This window comes from Lycium ferocissimum, chromosome 7, assembly GCF_029784015.1.
Source record: "Lycium ferocissimum isolate CSIRO_LF1 chromosome 7, AGI_CSIRO_Lferr_CH_V1, whole genome shotgun sequence".
Taxonomy (NCBI): domain Eukaryota; kingdom Viridiplantae; phylum Streptophyta; class Magnoliopsida; order Solanales; family Solanaceae; genus Lycium; species Lycium ferocissimum.
The window spans coordinates 15,498,433-15,519,814 of record NC_081348.1 but is presented as its reverse complement, the minus strand read 5'-3'; the positions used below and the strand labels follow the sequence as shown (position 1 = coordinate 15,519,814).

At 35.6% G+C, this 21,382-nt stretch overlaps 5 protein-coding genes across 7 annotated transcripts; 1 reads left to right on the top strand and 4 right to left on the bottom strand.

Annotated features, from left to right (window-relative positions):
* Positions 1-284: 284 nt before the first annotated feature.
* Positions 285-4,181, top strand: LOC132062557 (benzoate carboxyl methyltransferase-like). Of its 2 annotated transcripts, none has more exons than XM_059455107.1 (4): positions 285-915; positions 1,231-1,511; positions 1,664-1,912; positions 3,573-4,181. In XM_059455107.1, the coding sequence occupies exons 1-4, from the start codon at positions 885-887 to the stop codon at positions 3,933-3,935; spliced, it is 924 nt and encodes a 307-aa protein (XP_059311090.1). In that variant the 5' UTR covers positions 285-884; the 3' UTR covers positions 3,936-4,181. The 2 variants fall into 2 exon arrangements, with proteins under 2 accessions (XP_059311090.1, XP_059311089.1); XM_059455106.1 differs by having other exon boundaries at positions 782-915; positions 1,119-1,511; positions 3,573-4,116.
* Positions 4,182-4,528: 347 nt separating this feature from the next.
* LOC132061955 (probable protein phosphatase 2C 55) lies at positions 4,529-5,521 on the bottom strand. Its single transcript, XM_059454627.1, has one exon. The coding sequence runs from the start codon at positions 5,519-5,521 to the stop codon at positions 4,529-4,531; it is 993 nt and encodes a 330-aa protein (XP_059310610.1).
* Positions 5,522-6,312: 791 nt separating this feature from the next.
* LOC132063519 (nucleolar GTP-binding protein 1-like) lies at positions 6,313-10,089 on the bottom strand. 2 transcript variants are annotated; one of them, XM_059456086.1, is made up of 3 exons: positions 9,933-10,089; positions 6,907-8,992; positions 6,313-6,677 (listed from the first exon to the last, which is right to left on the bottom strand). In XM_059456086.1, exon 2 carries the CDS (start codon positions 8,955-8,957, stop codon positions 6,915-6,917), a length of 2,043 nt encoding a protein of 680 aa, XP_059312069.1. In that variant the 5' UTR covers positions 8,958-8,992; positions 9,933-10,089; the 3' UTR covers positions 6,313-6,677; positions 6,907-6,914. The 2 variants fall into 2 exon arrangements, with proteins under 2 accessions (XP_059312069.1, XP_059312070.1); XM_059456087.1 differs by having other exon boundaries at positions 9,941-10,060.
* Positions 10,090-14,609: 4,520 nt separating this feature from the next.
* Positions 14,610-15,523, bottom strand: LOC132061954 (benzoate carboxyl methyltransferase-like). Its single transcript, XM_059454626.1, has 3 exons — positions 15,488-15,523; positions 15,391-15,429; positions 14,610-14,969 (listed from the first exon to the last, which is right to left on the bottom strand). The coding sequence occupies exons 1-3, from the start codon at positions 15,521-15,523 to the stop codon at positions 14,610-14,612; spliced, it is 435 nt and encodes a 144-aa protein (XP_059310609.1).
* Positions 15,524-17,891: 2,368 nt separating this feature from the next.
* LOC132063518 (F-box/LRR-repeat protein At3g03360-like) lies at positions 17,892-20,486 on the bottom strand. The gene is made up of 3 exons (XM_059456085.1): positions 19,494-20,486; positions 18,765-18,935; positions 17,892-18,423 (listed from the first exon to the last, which is right to left on the bottom strand). Exons 1-3 carry the CDS (start codon positions 20,133-20,135, stop codon positions 18,103-18,105), a joined length of 1,134 nt encoding a protein of 377 aa, XP_059312068.1. The 5' UTR covers positions 20,136-20,486; the 3' UTR covers positions 17,892-18,102.
* Positions 20,487-21,382: the final 896 nt, after the last annotated feature.

Sequence of the window (21,382 nt, the reverse complement as noted above, 5' to 3'; positions counted from 1 at the left end):
TATTCATATTCATTTATCTGGTCTCTCTATTAGCGGTTTGTTTGGCTAGCACAAAATGTGGTTTTGATCTTGACCTCAGTTAGACAATAATTAGCTGGCATTTTTAGTAAATTTACTTTTGTTCTCTAAGTATGGAAATTTACTTTCTCACTCTGAAAATTTAGTAATATTTCAATCTTTTATTCTTTGAAAGGTAGTTTAACTTAAAATATTATGCTTGCTTGTGTTTATACCTTCTTGTATGAGTTTTACATATGTGTTAGTTTTGTTTATAGTATTATATTTCCCTGTGCTTCTCAGAAAATACTTTAAGCATTGGTAATCTATAAAATTTTATTGCATCATTTGCATTCTATATTTAGTACTACTTTAATAAATGGATATTCTTCAGATAGTGCTATCGTTAAAATCCAGTTTAAATAGTTTCAAAATTCATGCATCAATAATAATAATAAAAACTAAAGGAAATGATAATAGAACGAACACGGGAATTGCATAATGATAATAATAAAATACAAAAAACCAAAAAAAAAAAGATAATAATAAAATACTAATGTTATTTGGTGTAGTTTTTTCTCTCTAGCTTTCTTTGCCAGATATTTTGGACCGTGTGCTCTTCCCAAATAAAAACCTCTTCTTTCACATGGTTAAAAATGGGATGGACCCTATGAATGATTGATAAACGTGTATTTACAAAAAGATATGTAATATATTGTTATATATACCATGTGATGTATCACCTACAAAGACAAACAGAACATTCGTAATTTTTGTCATTCGGCTAACTTATTTATATCTCAGGCAATGGGAGAGGAAAAAAATAGGGGTGTGGCAGAAGTAATGGCAAGGGGAAAACTTCTACGTATGAAAGCAGGAAATGGAGAATGCAGTTATGCCAGCAGCTCCACTCTTCAGGTCTGAATTCTTTATTTCTCCTTTCTACTCTTCAGCTATTTTTTTTTCCCTTGCAAATTAAGTAATCAATGATCTGCTTGTTTGAGCTTGCTTACATTTTTTAATCCAACTAAACTTGTTTGGAATTGAGGCGTCATTGGTGGTGGTGTTGTTGTCGTTGTAAGAACTTATGTAATTAACAATTCATGCTACCTTATTTCCAGAGAAAGGTAATACTAAAGGCAAAACCTGTTTTAGAGGATGCCATCAAGAAGATGTTCAATAGTGGTGAGTTTCCCAAGCGTTTTAATATGGCAGACTTGGGTTGCTCTTCAGGGCCAAACACCCTTTTCACAGTGTCGAATGTTATGAAGATCATACAAAGATTATGCCATGAAAAGAGCTGCAAAATGCCAGAGTTTCAAGCTTTTCTTAATGACCTCCCTGATAATGACTTCAACACTATTTTCAAATCGATTCCATCGTTCTATCAGAGTCTCAAAGATGGAGCAAATTGTTTCGTATCAGGCGTTCCAGGTTCCTTTTATGAGCGGATATTCCCTAGTAAAAGCTTGCACTTGGTTCACTCATCTTACAGTCTTCATTGGCTCTCTCAGGTATCAATGAATCATACTAACTCTTTTCAGTTATCTTGCTAATCATATGTTATAAAATAATTGTATGCAAGTCATATGCAGTTCTGGCCTTCTGCCATATTCTGTTAGATAGACTAAACATTTTGATATCCATTATATACTGAAACATGTAGGCTCCAGAAAATATCGAGAACAACAACAGCATATACATAACAAGGACAAGTCCTCCTCAAGTATTTGAAGCCTACTTGAAGCAACTTGATAAGGATTTCTCAAGGTTTCTGCAATTACGCTCCGAGGAAATAGTAACTGGTGGACACATGCTTATAACAGTTATGGGAAGGAGCATTCGTGATCCCTATGGACATCACTGTGCCTTTTTGGATCTTCTATCAAAGTCACTCATTGAATTAGTACAAGAGGTCCACTACTTCACTTCTGCTTACACTTCCAATAACTAGTTAAAGAGTTTAACTTTCATAAACTGACAATACATAAGGAAAATTTTACACAATCGGGTTACGTTGAAGGTTCCTATTAGGTATAGTAACAAACTCTATTAGTCATGAATTTTTGTTGCACTGACAATTTGGGTAAAAACTATCATAGTATATTAGTCATGAACTGGTTACCTAGAAAATAGCAATCATCTGCTAACAAAAAAGGAGCGTACCCGGTGCACTAAACTCCCTCCGTGTGCGCGGTACGCGGAAGGTCAATCTACTACAAAGAGTTAAATTGCTTGATAGTGTATAAGTGTTAGAGAAAAGGACATAAATGGTCCCTTAACTATGAGAATAGGTTCAAAATAGTCCTTTAATTGTGTACTTAACGGTTTTGATCCTTTAAGTTTGTCACAAGTTAAAAAAAATGGTCCCTTAACTATGAGGGTTGGTTAAAAATACTCCCTTAAGTATGCACTTAATAGTTTTGGTCCTTTAAATTCGTCAAAAGTTAGAACTTTTAGTCAACGACAAAATATGCATAAAACTCTGTTTGTTAGATTTGATGAGAACTATGAAAAAAAAAGGAAAAAAATAGCGAGAACTCACATTTAGAGGTACACATTATTAAAGAAACGGTCAAATATCTCGGGACAGAATCGACGCATATTAGTCAGTTATAGGAAAAATCGAGAAAAAATCTACAGACTTGATAATGTCAGAAAATAGTGTCTCGGAACACAAAGACCGATGGACTCTGTCGATTACAACCGAGAGAGTCCGTCGGCTAAGTAAAATACACTAAACTCGTTTTTTACTAAAAACCTAGTATAAAAATAAATACTTCCATTGTAGTGATTCTTTTTTAAAAATAAAAATCCGCGCATTTTTCCTCGAAAATAACCGACGGACGTCCATTGGTTTTCATAAAAAACAATAAAAATTAAAAGAAAATTAAAAGCTAGTGTCCCTCAATTTTATCCATCGGTTTCCGTCCACCGTTTTTGTGTTTGTTTTTAGTAGTGACAACTTTTGTAGTTTCTGCTATTTCTTATTTATTTCTTTAGTCTGAGGTATTTTACTTAGCCGACGGTCTCCCTCGGTTTTAATCGACAAAGTCCGTCAATCTTTGTGTTCCGAGACACTATTTTCTGACATTATCAAATCTGTAGGTTTTTCCTCAATTTTTCCCTATAACCGATTAACGTCAGTCGATTCCGTCCCGAGGTATTTGACCGTTTCTATAATAATGTATACCTCTAAATGTGAGTTCTCGCTATTTTTTTTTTCCTTTTTTTTTCATAGTTCTCGTCAAATCTAACAAACAGAGTTCGATGAATATTTTTCCGGTGACTAAAAGTGTTAACTTTTGGCAAATTTAAAGGACCAAAACTGTTAAGTGCATACTTAAGGGACTATTTTTAACCAACCCTCATAGTTAAGGGACCATTTTTGTTAACTTGTGGCAAACTTAAAGGACCAAAACCGTTAAGTGCATAGTTAAGGGACTATTTTGAACCTACTCTCATAGTTAGGGACCATTTATGTCCTTTTCTCATATGTGTTATAACTGGTACCAGTGTATAGAAATAAAGTCCTTTGTTAAATCTATTTTCAAATTTTCTTGACATGGCTGCAGGGACTTATTGAACAGGCAGAGCTAGACTCCTTTAATTGGCCTTTTTATGCACCATACAAGGATGAAGTTGAAACGATTGTTCATTTGGAAGGTTCATTTGATATTGATACCCTAGAGTTTTTCCAAGTGAACTGGGATGATCGGGCCAACGACGACGACATTTATTTTGATGCCTACAGCAGTGGTAAACATGTAGCAAGAACCATTAGAGCTGTTGCAGAACAAATGCTCGTTAGCCATTTCCAATTTGGAGAGTCCATTGTTGACTATTTGTTTGAGAGATATGCCTACCATGTGGCTTGTCATTTGTTGGTTCAAAAAGGTAAATTCTTCAACATTGTCATATCTTTGAGAAAGAAATGACAAAAGACAATAGGATGCTGCAGATCCAAGTACCACACTAGTGAATTCTGGCTTATTAAGCTGTTAAAGTTATTTATTTTATGTTAATCTCATGATTTATCTGTACTCAGATCTTTAGCCTCATGATTTATCTGTACTCGGATCTCCTAAATGGAAGATACATGCTATGGAAGTGGTTGTAGTTTACTATATTTCTGAGTTGTGAGCATTCCAAATCTTTCATGTAGTGACAGTTCGTTGTTAAGGATTAAATTTCAGGAAATATTCTCTTTAAAGGTCTATTTTTAACATGAACAACCTTAAACAACCAAAGAATCAATTTTTCATATCTATCAATAGTTGCTAAATGTTAATTTCTCCATGAGACATCAAAAGAGCAAGCATTACAAAGCCAAATCTCGCAAGCAGAAAAGATACAAGACAAAAGAACATAAAGAGGAAACAAAATAGTTAAATTTTATAATGAATGATCAAGTGGGACCAAACACAAAGAATCAAATTACATCAACTTTTTACAACTACTAAATGAATAGTTAACTCAAAATTCTCCAACTAAGTTAGATCATCAGACATCAAAAAACCTAGAACCCCTACTACAAAGGCCAAATATTGGCTACAATAACAGTAATATCATCAATCTTTCCACCACTATGTTCCAATCCAGCTTTAAAACACTCTCTAGAAAAAGGCGTATAAAGCTCTGTACTCTTCGAATTATCCAATGCATATTGCGCTATCCTCCATGCCAAAGTCTCAGGGACATCCGATTCCCACGAATCAACCCCATTATTCACAATCATCTCCAACTCGAAATCATGAACATTATCAAACAATCCATCCGTTCCCAACACGACAACATCCCCTGCTTTCACTGGAACACTAATCTTCTCTGCCACACTCGGATCATCAGAAGACTTCCCATTCCCTAACTGAAACGGACAATTAAACCTCGATTGCTGAATCTCCGATTTATACACAATAACCCCGTCTCTGATCAGCACAAATGCGCTATCTCCAACGTTAACAGCGTGTAATGTATCATCACAAAGAGACAGAATACAAGCAGTGGAAGAACCTTTCGCCTTTGTATTCGCAAAAGCTTCTTTCAAGACTTTCATCAAATCAACACTAGTCCTGTTATTATCATTATCTTCTAATCTCTGTTTTAGAATTGCTGATTCGGCATTTTTCATCAATTCTCTTGAATACTCACCTGAATCAACACCCTTTTTAGCCCAACCACCAACACCGTCAGCAACACCAATAGTCTGTTCTTTAACACAAATAAAACTTGCATCTTCACCTAATGGTTTTTCTTCAATATATTTCGGAATGTAAAAAGAACCAGCAACCATTATCGTGCTTCCAGTACCAACAACACTAACGTTGTTGTTGTTGTTGTTGTTGTTGTTGTTGTTGGTGTTGGTGTATATATTATCATATTCTTGAGGGGTTAATGTCTGAAGTGGCATAACTGAATCATCAACAATATCGAAAGCAGGTGATAATGTCTCAGAACAGAGCAAGAATTGGAGTTGTTCATCATTATCATCGGCTGTGATGACATCAAATTCTGATTCATCCATTAGTCGTTGTCTTTTAGTAACGATATCAATAGCCATTAAAAAAGAAGATTGCAAAACCCTAGAGATAAAGAGTGGAAAATTGGAGAAGAGTGTTGGGTTTAAGATGGAGTCTTGAAGGAGTGTGTGTTAGGTGGCGTGGGTGTATATATAAGTTTTTGTTTTGAAAACCTATTTTATGTAGGAGGCGCAAACCGTGTATGTGTAAAATTAGGAAACTTCTCCTTTTTCTTTTTCTTTTTCCCTCTTTAAATTTTTTGGAAACTTTTGTTTTTTCGTTACTCGAAATAAAATATCAAATTGTTTTGTTTCTCCAAGATAATCTTCGGATCGCTGATGGTTTCTTATTTATCTCTACCTTCTAAAAAATATTTATTTCTACGTCCTAAAAAAGAGTAGGAACATACATTCTTTTCGTTTTATCAAATTAAGAGAGAATTAAATTAAATTTTTCAATTTTACCTATATGATTAAGTAACTATTTCTCAAATTTATTAAAAAAACTGTTCGGCCTAAATTTTGTTTATTTACTAGGTCAAACTAGTTAAATTGTTTAGAATGATAAATACAACGTAGGTAATCCAAATTGTGTTAATTTGATAATGAGAATAAAGTGAGAGCGAAGTAATACGAATGGCCACGCAGATTCTTAAATCAAAATAATTCATGAAGTAATAGAGAGATTCTTATTGATTCTCCTGGCTCATTTGATGAGAATTTAACACGGGAATAGTCTTATAACCAGTATCTTAAGATACAGAATTGCATAATAGAAGGCAGCAAGATAAACTGCATCTCAAAAAGCAAATTTAAATACTTAAATCTGTATGCTTGCGTTGCCATTACAAAACTGCAACAGGTTGCAGTCTTGACATGTTCCTCGTATCCTTCATTAAGAAGAACTAATATTCTTCCACAACATAACTTCAAAACAATATGAAAAATGCAAACTTAAATTAAAAAAACTAGGGGTAAGCTCCAAAATTGCATAACAGAGACGGCAAAATTAACTGCGGTATGTGTCCACAATAAGCTGAGTTGAACTGGCATTCCAACAAAGGTTCTCTTTTTTGCATTTCTGTCCGCCACCAAAAATTTTCAGCATGACACACCAGCAAATTCCATTCCATGGTCATCCCACAGGACTGAAGAACGTCATCTGGAAGACAGAAGGTAATAATGTAACACATTAGTCACCGAACTTCTAAGTATCAGAAAGGAACCAAACAACGCACCAGCAGAAGTTGTGAACACTCAAAATTCTACAAGTATCTATGAAGACAACAAAATAGTTTTTTAAAAGGCAAGAACGATATAGAGAAAGCGTATTCTAAGAACTGTAATTGAAAATGTCAGCTAAGGAACTTAAAAAGGGGAGTAAGATATACCTTGGTGACTACCGCCTGTCAGTTTTGCCAGTTGATCGCTTGCCAGAGAAGAGATGTTTTGGTTTAAGAGTAGGAATGACTCTATCAGACTCTCCCCGCCGAGCATCCCTGTTCCTCTTATTAGCAGATTTCTTAGACATCTTTATAGCCTTCTCCATCTGGGGTTTGTCCTTGAAGCCCTCCCCTGGAGCAAATTCGCTTCGAGGTCGTGACATTGACCTTCTTGATCCCATGGAAAGCGATCTAGACCTACGTTGCTTCTTGTTGGGAGTAATCTCATCCACATCCATTGCATCATTACCATTGCCATCTCCACGTTCAACTGATCTCTCTCGCTTACGACCCCTTGACTTACTTCGGGCTCGATCGATAGCTAGAGTTGGATCCAATCCTAAAGCAGATAACTGTCTACCCATTCTTTTTGAAGTAAACTCCTTGTCTTTGTCAAACTTCCTTGGTACAGTGGGTCGGCTCTCTGCGGTGCTCTTCTTCATCCTATGTTGTTGAATGAGCAAACTTTTCTTTTTCCGGATTTCAGCTAATGCTGCTTTTTCTTCAGGGGTCAGCTCTGCAACGTCCATCTCAAAGTCATCACCTCCTTCTTCTTCCTGACGAAGACCTTCTTCTCTCTCCAATTCTTCAAGCCTTTCTAAGATATCAGGGTCAACAAAGTCATAAACATTGTGCCCATCTAAAATTTCAGGCATTATATCTTCCTTCCACTCCTCATCTGCTAATAGATAGTGTTTCCTCAAGCTCGCCGAATAAACACCAGCACCTCCATTCTCATTCTCCAGATCCCTCTCAAGCTTCCTTTTCTGTTTCTCAACATCTGCCTCGGCTTTCTTCGCTCTGGCTTCCAACACTGACTGAGGTATGCATGCTGGCCTCTCTTTCTGGTCACGTGGTTTTGGCATAGCAACATGGAAACGGTTCAGGCAGTCATTTAACTTTTTCGACTTCATTTTTAATTCCACCCGCTGATTCAGTAACCTCTCACAGGCTGCATTCTTCACTGCAATTACACCATCTTCGGTCAAAGTGCTCATAGTTAACAGCGCACCTGCTTCATCTGTCGGCTCGCCACCTTGACCTATCACTGTCTTCATAGCTTCATCTTTCATCTCCGCGACTAACTTCTTATCTTCCTCTGAAATCCCTTCCATTGGCTGCAAATCCGTTTTGTTGCATACAATCATCAACGGTTTGTTCATAAAAAGTGATTTGATGCTGTGAAAAAGAGCTGCCTGTTGCGCAATGCTATAGCCACAAGACCCAGAAATATCAAGGAAAAATAACACAGCGGCCCTCAGATGTGCTAGAGCTGTAATACTGCACATTTCTATGATATTACGGTCCTCAAATGGCCTATCCAAGATCCCTGGAGTGTCTATCACTTGATACCTCAGATATTTGTAGTCAGTATGACCGACAAACAAGGACTTCGTGGTGAAGGCATAAGGCTGCACATCCACATCTGCTCTCGTAATCTTGTTGATGAATGAACTCTTGCCAACATTTGGATACCCACAGATCAAGATGGTTCGAGTATTGGGATCAATTGAAGGAAGTCTCGCCATGTGCTGCCTAATCTGTTCCAAATAAGCTAAACTTGGGCCAACGCGCTTTATAACAGTGCACATACGCCCAAGAGCAGCAACTTTCAGGGACTTGCAGCGGTAGAGTGAGTCGCCATACTTCAATAATTTCACATAATCTTTAGCAACTTTAGAAATCAAATTTCTAGCAGTATTAATTTGGCCAAGGGCAAGCTTGTAATGGTCTTTGTTGTAGAGCACATGAAGAAGGTCCCCAAAGAAAGGATGGATATCGTCAAGCCTGGGGAACTCATCAATAATGGTAGAGAGTTTTTCATAGAAATTTGTCTGCGTATATTTCACTTTGCGCATGTAAAATTGACGTATACGAGAGATAGCATAACCTTTGTGCACAACAGTAGGAGTTTGACGCTGTGTGCGTGACAGGATGATATCGACAAAGTCCTTCCCATTGGGAACCACTGTAATCTTCTTAAAATTGTACTGCACCATCTTTTATAATCTGGATTTGCAGTAGAGAGTCGAAACTGCACGGTAAAATGAAAAACTACATTAGTATACCCACAAAACAAAAAAGAACCCATCAAACAACTGATATCTCTCAAACCAATCACACTCAGCATTTCAAATTACAAAAATATCTTCCATTGAAAAGCTTATTAAATGTGGCTTCAAATCCTTACACTTTGAAAACATACACAATCAGGAAAGAGAACTTTTCTGGCCTCAAGTTCAAAATTTACAGCTAGACTATTCCATTGTGTTTTTCAGTCAATGCCCTTAGTATTACTATTATGACATGCATTACAGATGGAAAAACCTTTTTACAACACATAGAGGCTATATCCTAAAATCTGCTGCTCAGATAGAAGCACAAGTTCACCTTTAGATAAATTCATCACAAATTAACTATTGTTAGAGGTACTTCATATGTGGAATGAACCTTAAAATAAAAGAAAACTCTTCGAGTGAAACGAGCTTTAACATCCATGACCTTGACATTAACACTTTTTAAGTTGCAAGTAAGACAACTGCATAATGAAAATCCATGAAGAAGAAATAGTTAATACTGATTTAGTTCATACTAAATCACAGAAGCTGAACAAGATTGCAGAAAGCAACACACTTTATAGTATTCCAAACATAAATTTACCTAGTTTAAGTCAAAATAATATGCTGAAGCATAAAGATGGAAACTTTTATTCACTTTCAGTTCCACAAAAAGAAAAAAAATCAATCCACAAAAATCATATCATAAGCACAATTCATGTATTTTACAGCAACTCAAAGATAACCATATTCCGACATCGAAATTTTCAAAGATAAATTCAGCATAGAAGCAAAACAAAAATATGAGCTCAATTCTTCTATAGTGTATCAGTAAAAGGAAATGATAAAAATATATATATAATCTTAAACTAATTGAACAGAGAAATCAAAATTAGAGATGCAAAGTGAAGAAATTACGGGTATACGATGGCGGCGAAGAGGAGAGAGTGATGAATATGGTGTGGGTAGCCTTTCAAGGGTTTTTGGAAAAACCTAAACCCTAGGCTTAAGAAGAGTTTATGTTGAGCAGCACCATCTTATATTATATGGACTTTGGGACAACTTGCAATATTCAAGGCCCATTCTATTAATAACTGGACTATCAGAAATAGAAATTGGTATCATTTGCACTTTTGGTCCCTATTTTGTGCTGGTCTTTAATTTTTGTCGCTCAAAGCAAATACTCCTTCAGTCCCAATTTATGTGGCATTATTTGATTTGGGACAAAGTTTAAGAAAGAAAAGAAAGATTTTTGAAATTTATGATCCAAAACAAGTCTTAGATATTTGTGTGGTGGTAAATAATCTCATAAAGTTAAATTATTTCTAAATATAAAAAGATGATATTTTTTTGGATAGAATAAAAAAGAAAGTGTGCCACATAAATTAGGACATAGAGAGTAACTTTTTTGTGGAGCATAAGTTTATGTTTTCATATTATATCTCATAAGTTATGTCCCGCACCCTTAACGAACTTATGTCCCACTATGCATAAATTAGATTGCTAAGGTAAATATAAAAGACCAGGGAAAAAATTAAACAAATAACTAGATACCAACCAGGCATCTAGTTTGTCATTTTTAACCCAACTATCCACTTATTACCCATATAACCTTTCAACAATCCAAATTATCGAAATTTTAGCCACTTTCAATTTTCATTGTCCGCGTACCATGCCCATTTCTTACAGTTGACCACCGTACAACTGAGGGCTTTTCGATCGCCGATCAAGTCTGGCTTGTTGTGAACGTGTAAATACTAGGTAAATATCATTTTATTTAGTATTCATGATTTATAGAGAAGAAAATTACTTGTGAAATCAGTTAGATATATTGCACCTCATCTATTGTAACTTTGTGAGGCATGATCGTTTGAACGGCTCCAGTAGGGCAATATTCATAAGTCCCAAAATTGTGAACTGGGCATATCAATTCATCGCGATTCTCCCGTGAGCTCAACTTAAATACGATTCCCCCAATATTCTTATCCTTGTGTTGTTTTTGGAACTTTGGAGCTTAGGGATTGCTTTATTCTACAAATGCCACAATCTCAATATTAATTTGATCACTCGAAATTGTCAGGGTTTAGGGATTTTTGAGGCGCTATGGCTCAATCGATGAGCAGATGTGAGAGATTTGAGGTTGGGGACTATGTGGTTGAAAAGCAAATCGGGGCGGTGTCTTCAACAGAGAGAAGTGGCGATCAAGGAGATTATTCTTGCTCAACAAAGAATCGAAAATAAAGCCTCAAATCCGACGGATTTCGGAGTTGGAAGGAGGTGGAGAAGATTTCTGGCCAGTGGATCTGGTTATGGTGGATTTTCTAGCCGGTGGATCTCGTTATGGTTGATTTTTCTGGCCGGTGGATCTGGTTATGGTGGATTTTCTTGCAGTAATTTTTGAGTCCCCCAAGAAATACATTGTTTATACATAGTTATACAAAAGGATATGTATTATTATACATTATATATAATATATATAAGAATGTATATGTAATATATAATAGTGTATACGGATGTATATGTAAAGTTACAAAAAAAGTTGAGCAAGTTACATATAGCTATACAGAACATATACATTTTTTATACACTGCAATTTGAATTGGTTTCATGTTTATACATGATTATACAAAGTATATACATAATATATAAGAGTATACGTAATGTTTATATATAGCTATACAGAATATATACATTACCTACACATTGATGATACAGTAGTGGGCTAGAATAATACAGATTGGCTACAAACTAGATGTGTGAGCGATATATATGGGTTATTTTTCCAAAATTAAAGACCAGCCTATTTGAAGGAAACCGTGCAATTTCTTCATAGAAATTGACGCCATATACTCCTTTTGAGCCCCCTATTTGAACTATATATCCAACTTCTAAAAACTATTTAATACCTAATCAGTAAACTTTGGACTAGAAATGCTACTTCTTCTTCTTTAAACCTTCGGATTTAAATTTGGGGCTCGGCCAATAGACAACCTAACCCCTTAATTTCAGTTTTAATACCCATTTTATTATTTGAGATTTTTACAAGTCAATACTATTATTGGTGATTTGTTGGGATGATTCAAACTGGGACCCAAGCAGTTCGGATTAATTTTTGGAAAGAAAAATCAAATTGAAGTTGTGTATAACCTTTTTTGTGTCACCACGATCACTCTAGGGGACGCGATATGAGGATTTTGGGCTTGGCCGTTGTCGTGCCATGGTCTCAGTAGGCCACCTCGATCGCGTAGATAAATTTTTTGCGCATGGATTGCGAGCGCACTAAATGTTGTACAGATATATAAAATCAATTTTTTGCACGGATTGACCTTCAAACGCACTGGTCTTTAATTTTTGCCCCTTATATATGAGGTCCTTAATTTTGGCCCCTGCTTATTTAATGAAAATATCCAGACTGTTTCGCTTGACATAAGTTCTGTAACATTCTTATCTTCGGAAACTAAACTTTTGCCTCGCTCGCACAAGTTCTGTAGGAATTAAGTTATGCGACATAAGTTGTGAAAGTATTTTTCGAATTATGTTGAGTGTTGAAAGTTTTGTCTTTTCCGACATAACTTTTGTGGATGTTATGATACATTGAAAGTTTTGTCTTTTGCATAATGTTATGATACATATGCCGAAGTTAAATGTAAACTTTGTCGAGCGAAATCTAAACTTTTTCAGATTATGTTGAGTGTTGAAAGTTTTATCTTTTCCGGCATAACTTTTGTGGATGTTATGATACATATGCTGAAGCTAAATGTAAACTTTGCCGAGAGAAATCTAAACTTGTCATTTTTCAAATTATATTGAGTGTTGAAAGTTTTGTCTTTTCCGGCATAACTTGTGTGAATGTTATGATATATGTGCCGAAGCTAAATGTAAACTTTGCCGAGCAAAATTTAAACTTATGTCGTTTTTCAGATTATCTTTGAGTGTTAAAAGTCCTGCGTTGTCTGGCATAACTTGTGGATGTTATGATACGTATGACGAAGCTAAATGTAAACTTTGTCAAGCGAAATCTAAATTATGTCGTGTCAAAAGTACTGAAGGGGCAAAAATTAAAGACCACCCCAAATAGGGGCATTTGTGTGAATACCCATATAAAATTCCAAAATCGAAAATTTGGGTCTCAGAAGCTTAGATTAAGATGATTCAAAAGGGGTTTTCACCTACAAAGTTTGAGTAAGTGGTAATCTTGATTTTAGTTGTATATCTTGTTTTCCTTGTTGAATTTAACACCTTAAACATGCAGTCAGAGAGGGAAAATTGGGAATTTATGACCTTGGTTAAGAGACATGTAACTTGAGGTTTTGATCATCGATTTGAATTTGGAATGGGAATTTAATTATAGATTGGGACTTGTAGGCTTATGGGTAATCCGAGAACGTAACTTATTTAGGGTTTGACCACGGGATTGGGGGTTGACTTTGAGCTAGCAAAAAAATTGAAATTGACATCAATGGATTCGCTTAACCTCATGTATGTGTGTGTATATATATATATATATATATATATATATATATATATATATATTCGCGCCATGATTGCTTTAACCATCTTATCATGCTAATATAATGTCATAGGCATCAGGATATGCTAGTTTAACATTATGTGTTATGTGCAAGTTTAATTATATGTATAGCTTTTTAGTCATACACTGTACGTATGTCAACTTATTTGCATGTGTGATTCACATCTTTACATGTGGTTTGAGCCGATGAGTTCGGTGTGAGCCATGACTTTGGTGTCAATGGTTGTATTCTCACTTGATATGTCGTTGGAGCTGATGAGCCATCACTTGGGATTAATGAAGTCATTATTTTCCTGATTACACAAGATAAAATGACAGTCATTATTTTCTTAATCAATACAATTAACGTTATATTTGTTTTTGGTCTTGACCTTTACTACCCAGACATTGTCATCTACCTATGTATACAGGTTGAGATTTATCTTGTCAGCACATAAAATACTTCCTCTACATTGCTCTATTAGTTCGTCACAGTTCTATTTTCTACAATTTTGTTTGTAAAATCTCCAAACTTCCAACCACGATGGTCATCTACACATGTATACAGGTTGAGATTTCTCTTGTCAACACATAGAAAATACTTTCTCTTCTTTTCTCTAATAGTTCGTCACAGTTCTATTTTTTGGGTAATTTTTTTTTGTGCAAACTCCAAACTTCCAGCCATGAGTGCATGTGTTTAGGTATTTCCGTGGAACCTTGGGGAACAATTAGTCTAAATGATTTGCACCACAATTGGGCTGAAATCACTTTCAAGGCAGTGGCTTGTCGACGCAGCGTTAATCCGATAAGTTATTTTTCTGTTTCACTTGTTCTTGGTCAATATTGTTAGATTTTTCCTAAAAGTAGAAACTCATAAATTTCATATCTTGAATCCGTTTATATATACGAAAACAGTAACATTTTCATAAAGTCACTTCTTTGAAGATTTTCTCATCTTGGCCTCTTACATTTATTTATTTTTCTATTACATTATTATTGGATAAGAGGAGGGAATATAGACAACAAGACATAAAGTCACACCTATTAGATGAAAAACTTACTAATACTACTAGATTATAAGCTTCTTACTTCCTCTTCAAAGCAAAAACATGACTCAAGAAATAGCTATTTGCATTGGTTAAACGCCTTGCGATATGTTTTTCATACCTTTCAAATAGTTCATCCAAAATCGACGTACCAAAATAGTTTGCAAGCATAGGCTCTGAGAAAGCTCTTACGGTGTTTGTGATAATTTTGATGCTGTGACTATTGCCAAAATCACAATCATTGTCGTTGTTGGCAGTGCCATCCCAATTGACTTCAAAAATTTCTATTTTTTCAAGATTGAAGGATCCTTCTGCTTGAATAATGGTCACTACTTCTTCCTTGCATGGAAAATGTGTCGGGAAATTAAAAGAATCAACCTTAGGCTCCTCCACAAGCCCCTAAAATCTCATGAAATTAATGGCACAATATTAGTAGTAGCAATGTGAAAGAATAAGAGAAGCCAACTTAAATTTTTTAAGGTAATGAGCGGAGTGAATTATGAAATTGTAAATCTTTTTGGAAACCCTTAGACAACCTATCTACAACGGATAGTGTATTTTCTAATACTTTCTCAAACGTGTAACTTGGTTCAAAGGTTTACCCGCCCCTTGGACCAGAATTTTCCCTTTTTTTCTTCCTTAAACCTTTTAAAAAAAAATTAAGAAAGTGAGCCGGAAGCAGAGAGTTGACAGCTTGATGAGTTGAATTGATATAGAGACGCACGTGCCTAGAATTTAAGCATCGAACCCAAAAAAAAAAAAAAAAAAAAGTCCCACGACTCGAAACCGTCACCTATGGGTCACACAAAGACAATTTTACCGTTGCTCCCAGATCCTCTTCAAGCATCCAACCAAAAACCTAACATAAATGATAAATGTCAAAACTCTATGATTTTATGAGTTAGAACTTTACTAACCTCAGCTGCCATTTGCAACAGTATTTCAGCCAACATTGCTAAGATTTCAACAGCGTCTTTAATAAAGGGATTTGGTGTACTTCTGCCAATATATGCCTTTCATCTTGATAATATCATAACGAATTTCTCCACCAAGGTTTATATTTTCTTGGCCTCTAAACCTTAGAAAATTGTAAAAGAATGACCTTTGGAATTAATATCTCACAAATATCCGATTAGCGTGTTTAAATTAAGCATCATCACATAAATGACGTATATATAGTAAAAGATTATCCAAAGGATCCTACAAATAGACACAATTAGTGTGTTTAAATTAAGCATCATCACATAAAGCACGAGTAAGATTATCCAAAAACAAAACATGAATAACGTCAATAGAAAATCTATAGAGGGATATTAGGTGATCAGGAGAGTTGTATGTCACATTCAAAAGGTAAAATGGATATATTCTCAGTTCCAAAAGGTCAATAATGTTTAAGAACATTTTAGACGGAGATAATTATATGCATACTATTGAACACTTGCATTCGTACTGAATACATACCGATGGCATTGTCCTTTAATGTAGCAAAACGATTTGTCTGGCTTCTTGCTACTTAGCATTCTCAATCATAATCTAGCGTATCAGTCACAAACCATTTTCAGACACTCCTCGCACATAAAGCAGCAACTGCTAAAGATGATACAACCAATATACACGAGAGGAGCTAAGGTTTATCAGTAAGAAAAGACAACTACAGCATGCAAGAAGGAACTTGGATAGCTTAGAAACTCCAATGCAATTTTGACAAGAGTATAGAGACACATCACTCCTAGCACTTCTGCATTCTTGAACAGATTACCAATGGCATTAGGAGTTATTTGTACTTCGCGGTCCATAAAAGCGAATAATATTGATGGTTTTCAGATGTGGCAATAAGCAGTTAAAATATTCGTTTGGGACCTCCTGCCATTGTCATCCTCATTTCTGAACCTTAAGCAGTTGCTGCGTGAAATAATTCACTTTATGCATGTTTTGATGAATATAAAAGGATCCAGCATCAAAGTGAAGATTTTCTTGATGGAAAGCTGCAAAAACGTGCACTTATGAACATATTCAACTAGTTTTTTGTGATGAGCTTAATTATAGCTTTTATTGATACGCTAAATCTACTGATTGTAATTACGAAAGCAAATATTTTAATATGGATTCAGGTGTTGCCATTGATAGCTGGCCTTTCATTAGCTGAAGGGATGGGATGTTATCTCCTTACATGGTCTTGGAGTATCTTCAACTCATGAGTAGCATTTTTGACATTGAGTTCAGCCCAAGGTTTGTTTATTTTGCATGGTACTTGAACCAAACTCACCATTATTCTTGGACTGGCTTGGCTTAGACAATTTTGGGCCCTCATGTTATAGTGTCCGTATGCCAAATGTCCAATCTTGGGTTTGCAAACGGTGTCATATCCCACATTGTTGAAGGAATGGATAGTTGTCTCTTTATATGGTTTTTGACCAACGCTCATTTCGTAAGTTAACTTTGAAATTGAATTAGGTTTGAGATTCATTTTGATAACCGGCATTGATGCTGGATGGCAGAGCATTACTTCTAGAGTTGTTTGGTACACTAGTCAAAACTCTTGTGCTATCACTCTCAACAGTCAATGGGATAAACAGGCACAATGCAGCACAGCTTTTCTGCACTTTGATGTATTTAAAGCTGCAAAGTGATTGCCCTGGAAGATTTTTGACTGTGAAACTATTTAGGAAAATGTTTGATGCAGGTATCTATTGCTCGCAAAGAGTTGAAGGCGGTTTATAGAAGCTGAATCTAACGCTGATGCACAAACTGCTTAAGTTCCTTTCTTTTCTCAACCTCAAATCTTTCAGAAATATGAAAATCTGATCAGCAATTGAATAGAAATTACAAAACATATACATCGAGATTATAATGATCAGAGAGGGCCCACTGTTACTTCGTCATGAACTCTGAATATTCAAGCATGGTGTTGAACACTTATTACACACTAATGGATAGAAATCACAAAAACACATACACAGCAAGCTTTCTCAGACATGAACAGATACTAAAACTCATTGTGATCACAATCCCAATTATAACTTGGTCTATCAGTCATAAACCAGTTTCGAATACTCTTTACACATAAAGTGAAAACTTTCAATGATGTTACAATCAATACCAACAGAGAGGGGCTAAGGTTTAGAAATACGATAACACAACTACAACATGTGGGGAGGATCTTGGAAAGCTCAAAACTCCGACGCCATTTTGACAAAATCCAGAGACACATCACTCTCATCTTGGTTACGTTTCCAAACAGCAAGTTATAATAAGTTCCTTTCGTTTATCAACCCTAAATCTTCCAACAGTATGAAAATTTGATCAGCAATTGGATAGATATAACAAAACATATAATAGCAAGATTTACCATGATCAGGAAGAAATACAGTCACTTAGACATTAACATCTACTAACAACTCTTTGGCTACAGACAAGAAAGATCACAACCTTAACAATCACCACAGACTAGTTCGTAATACGCTTTGCACATAAGGTAACACCTGCTAAATACTATGTAGCAATCCATTCATATGAGAGTGGCCGAGGATTATCAATAAGAAAACAGAACTACAGCATGCTTGGAGGATCTTGGAAAACTTAGAAGCTCCTGTGCCATTTCAACAAAATCACGAGACACATCACTCCCTTCGAATTTGTTGTAGCGTAAACTGGCAGCAATGACCATCTTCTCTAGCACTTCTGCATTCTTGAGCAAATGTTTTACCAATGGCATTATATACTTATTTGCTCTTAACGGTCCGTAATAGTTAATGATCTTGACAGTCCTCAGATGGAACATTAAGCAGTCAAAAATATGCTTCTCAAACATCCTGCCATTTTCATCCTCATCGATGAACCTCAAGAGGAAATGCTGCAGGCAAAGAATACGAAATACAAAACGAGGTTATTCCCCTGAGTTAGAAGTTACATGTTCAAGGAGTAGATTGTGGAAAAAAGTTACCAACTTGATACATTCAACCAACAAAAAATATTACATCACCCACGAAGAAGAATATAATAACACCTTTCTCTGACAATTACGTAAATGGTGACTAATGGCGTACTCACAGAAACAATGTTGATAGTGACAATCTGATATCTTAAAACCTTACTGAAAATCAGTTTTAGGACTTCCTACTTAGTAGGTGTAAAAGAAAAATATGGAGAAATATGTAAATAACTTTCTCTTGAATTGTGCTGTAAATAACTTACTCTTGAATTGTGCTTAGTCCAGTCAATGACCAATGTCTCAAGATCTGGCGAACTCTGTAGCAAGCTGCAAATTGCAGGGAAGTCCTGCTGTACCAAGGCGGCGTTAAGTGTTAAGATTCTTCGACTTGATGCAGGAGATTGCCACCCTTTCAGCACCAATATGGATAAGAACTTTAACAAATAAACCGGTAAATGTCAGCCCAACAAATTCAACATCCTTCGACAATTGCATACAAAATTTTGGAAAATTGACAGAAAGAACTAAATGACTGCTTTACTACGTCAAAGTTTACAACCTTGTTAAATGACTGCTTTGGGACATCAAAGTTTACAAGCTTGGTTAAATATTGGGAAAATTTTAAACTAGAAAGAAAAATTTATGGTAGTGATACTACTATTAGAACTTCAGAAAAAGGAGTTTTAACCACTTCAAAGAAAGCATTCACAAACAACTTGATCATAAGGATGTAACATTAGTTAAGCCTTTTCATAGTTTCCCTCTCCACAGCAGACCTTTGCCTTTGGTTTAATTAAACCTTTTCATATATTTTGTTCAAAATTCCATCAAATCACTTGCTCCTATCCAACCTCATTTGCTATGCGAATGCAGCTCTTAGTCCGACAAACTTATTAATCTTATCATTTTTAGCATCACAATTAATGTTACTATAACGATGATGCTACCGAATTTAAAGATTCAAATATTTGGAGGGTTGAAGAAGAGTAAACCTCGATGCACCAAGGACCCAATTCAAGATTCTTGACATGGACAAGACTTTGAAGAAGCTCGTTCAAATAACTACACTCCCTGTCTACTTCATCATCATCAGCACGAGAAAGCTGTATATAGGGTGTAAAACCGAGGAAAGCAGTGACAAGTGAAGCCACATTTCTCAGCTGCAAGAGCATCTCATGTCTGGACCCCAAAAGTTGAAGATTTTGAACATATGGGGCAAAAATTTCAAGCAGATGGCCAGCTTTTGTCCCTTCTATTTTGCTGCTCCCAATGATCAACTTCCTAACCTTGACAGAGCTGATTTCCAAACGATTAAGGCCCGAGAATTTATCGATTTCTAGGGACTCCAAGTTAGGACAACCAGATAATACCTTTTCCATAACCCCATCTGTCAACTTGAGATCCCCAATTGAAAGAGAAATAAGACTACTCCAGCTAATACTACCAGTAGGGTTCAGTTGGCAATCACGTAAAACCATATTCTTTAAGAACGAATTCATATACCCAAACTGAGGAAAATCATAAACACAATTAACAACATGGTATAATGTGAGTATAAAATCTTCAACATTAGCAGCTTTAGCAAAATATACCCAGAGATCAATATCTTGTCTGTAACACTCTTTGAACCTCATATTCACACTGAATTTTCGTATATCCTGGAAAGCAAAACCTGTCTATTAACGTATTTGACGAAATCATCAATATCACCATCTCCTCTACAATTAGAATCGTCAAGAGAAAAACGAAGTGATAGCGGAACGGACTTCCAAAGAAAGCGCCATCTTGGGGATAACACACTACTTCTTACAACTTCTTTCATATTCTCTACCAAAGACAGAATCTTTTGTAGCACTGAATCGGGCAAATCACTAAGCCGATCCATGATTTTCCTCTGCTTTCTTTTGCTCAGTAAGTATCTACGATTTTCCTCTTCATTTCTAGCTTTTGTTTACAAGTTTTGGTGAAGTAGACTAAGTGCGGTGACAGGGCCCAGCAAGGCTTTTTTTTCTTTTTTCTTGTAGGAATTTGGACCCAAAGTTTTAATTAGGTCCAAGTGATGCTTAAACTTGACACGAATTATTACTTTAGTCCCTAAATTATTATCAAACTCAAAAATACCCCTAATATTGGCAAATTGAATTTAAATTCACCCCATGTTGCCACATGGCACAGCAAGAAAATGCCAAGTGGACAGCGCGTGGATCCACGTTCTTTGAGGTGTCCTAACATGGGGGTGAATTTAAATTCACCCCATAATTAGGGGTGTTTTTAAGAGGGTCAATAGTTCAGGGACTAAAGTACGAAAACGTGCCAAGTTTAGAAGTGTTTTCACCACTTCAGCCTTTTAATTATTAGGTGTCAGGACCCTTTTAGGATTAGTGCTAATTAAGTGGAGACAAGTTAACTGAGCGTCAAAACAAACTCTCAAGTTTTAAAAAAATACATTTTTGTCCAATGATTTAAAAACAATAAAAAATAAAATTATAACTGTTCCAAGCATTCAAACCAGCCTCCAAGCTTTAAAAGAATACACTTTTGATCCAAAGTAAGAAATAATAAAATAAATCTAAAAATATATATTTTACCTTGTAAAAAAACAAAACAAAAAAATTATATTCCCCTCTCAATTCATTCCCACATTTTTTCCTCCTACATCTGAAATATACTCCATTGACAGCCATTGGTGGAGCTGTGAGCTTCAAGCTTGAAAAAATGAGTTGTCGAAAGAGTGATTCATTTCAAATGAGTGTTGTTGGATTTTATGAGGATCTTTTGACGAGTTTAAATCTCAAATTTTAAAGAGTTTCGAGAATACTAAAGGTGGTTTTGGATTAAATTTGATTTGAGCTTGATGATAGCCATCGTTGAAGCTTGAGCT

Coding starts and splice junctions, on each gene's coding strand:
- LOC132062557 (XM_059455106.1), top strand. CDS start 805: ATGGGAGAGGAAAAAAATAGGGGTGTGGCAGAAGTAATGGCAAGGGGA. Junction 1,512..1,663: donor GTCTTCATTGGCTCTCTCAG/GTATCAATGAAT, acceptor TGAAACATGTAG/GCTCCAGAAAATATCGAGAA. Junction 1,913..3,572: donor TCATTGAATTAGTACAAGAG/GTCCACTACTTC, acceptor ACATGGCTGCAG/GGACTTATTGAACAGGCAGA.
- LOC132061955 (XM_059454627.1), bottom strand. CDS start 5,521: ATGGATGAATCAGAATTTGATGTCATCACAGCCGATGATAATGATGAA.
- LOC132063519 (XM_059456086.1), bottom strand. CDS start 8,957: ATGGTGCAGTACAATTTTAAGAAGATTACAGTGGTTCCCAATGGGAAG.
- LOC132061954 (XM_059454626.1), bottom strand. CDS start 15,523: ATGTTGGCTGAAATACTGTTGCAAATGGCAGCTGAG. Junction 15,430..15,487: donor TGTTGCAAATGGCAGCTGAG/GTTAGTAAAGTT, acceptor CATTTATGTTAG/GTTTTTGGTTGGATGCTTGA. Junction 14,970..15,390: donor AAGAGGATCTGGGAGCAACG/GTAAAATTGTCT, acceptor ATGAGATTTTAG/GGGCTTGTGGAGGAGCCTAA.
- LOC132063518 (XM_059456085.1), bottom strand. CDS start 20,135: ATGAGGTTCAAAGAGTGTTACAGACAAGATATTGATCTCTGGGTATAT. Junction 18,936..19,493: donor TGGGTCCTTGGTGCATCGAG/GTTTACTCTTCT, acceptor TATTTGTTAAAG/TTCTTATCCATATTGGTGCT. Junction 18,424..18,764: donor GGACTAAGCACAATTCAAGA/GTAAGTTATTTA, acceptor CTTTGCCTGCAG/CATTTCCTCTTGAGGTTCAT.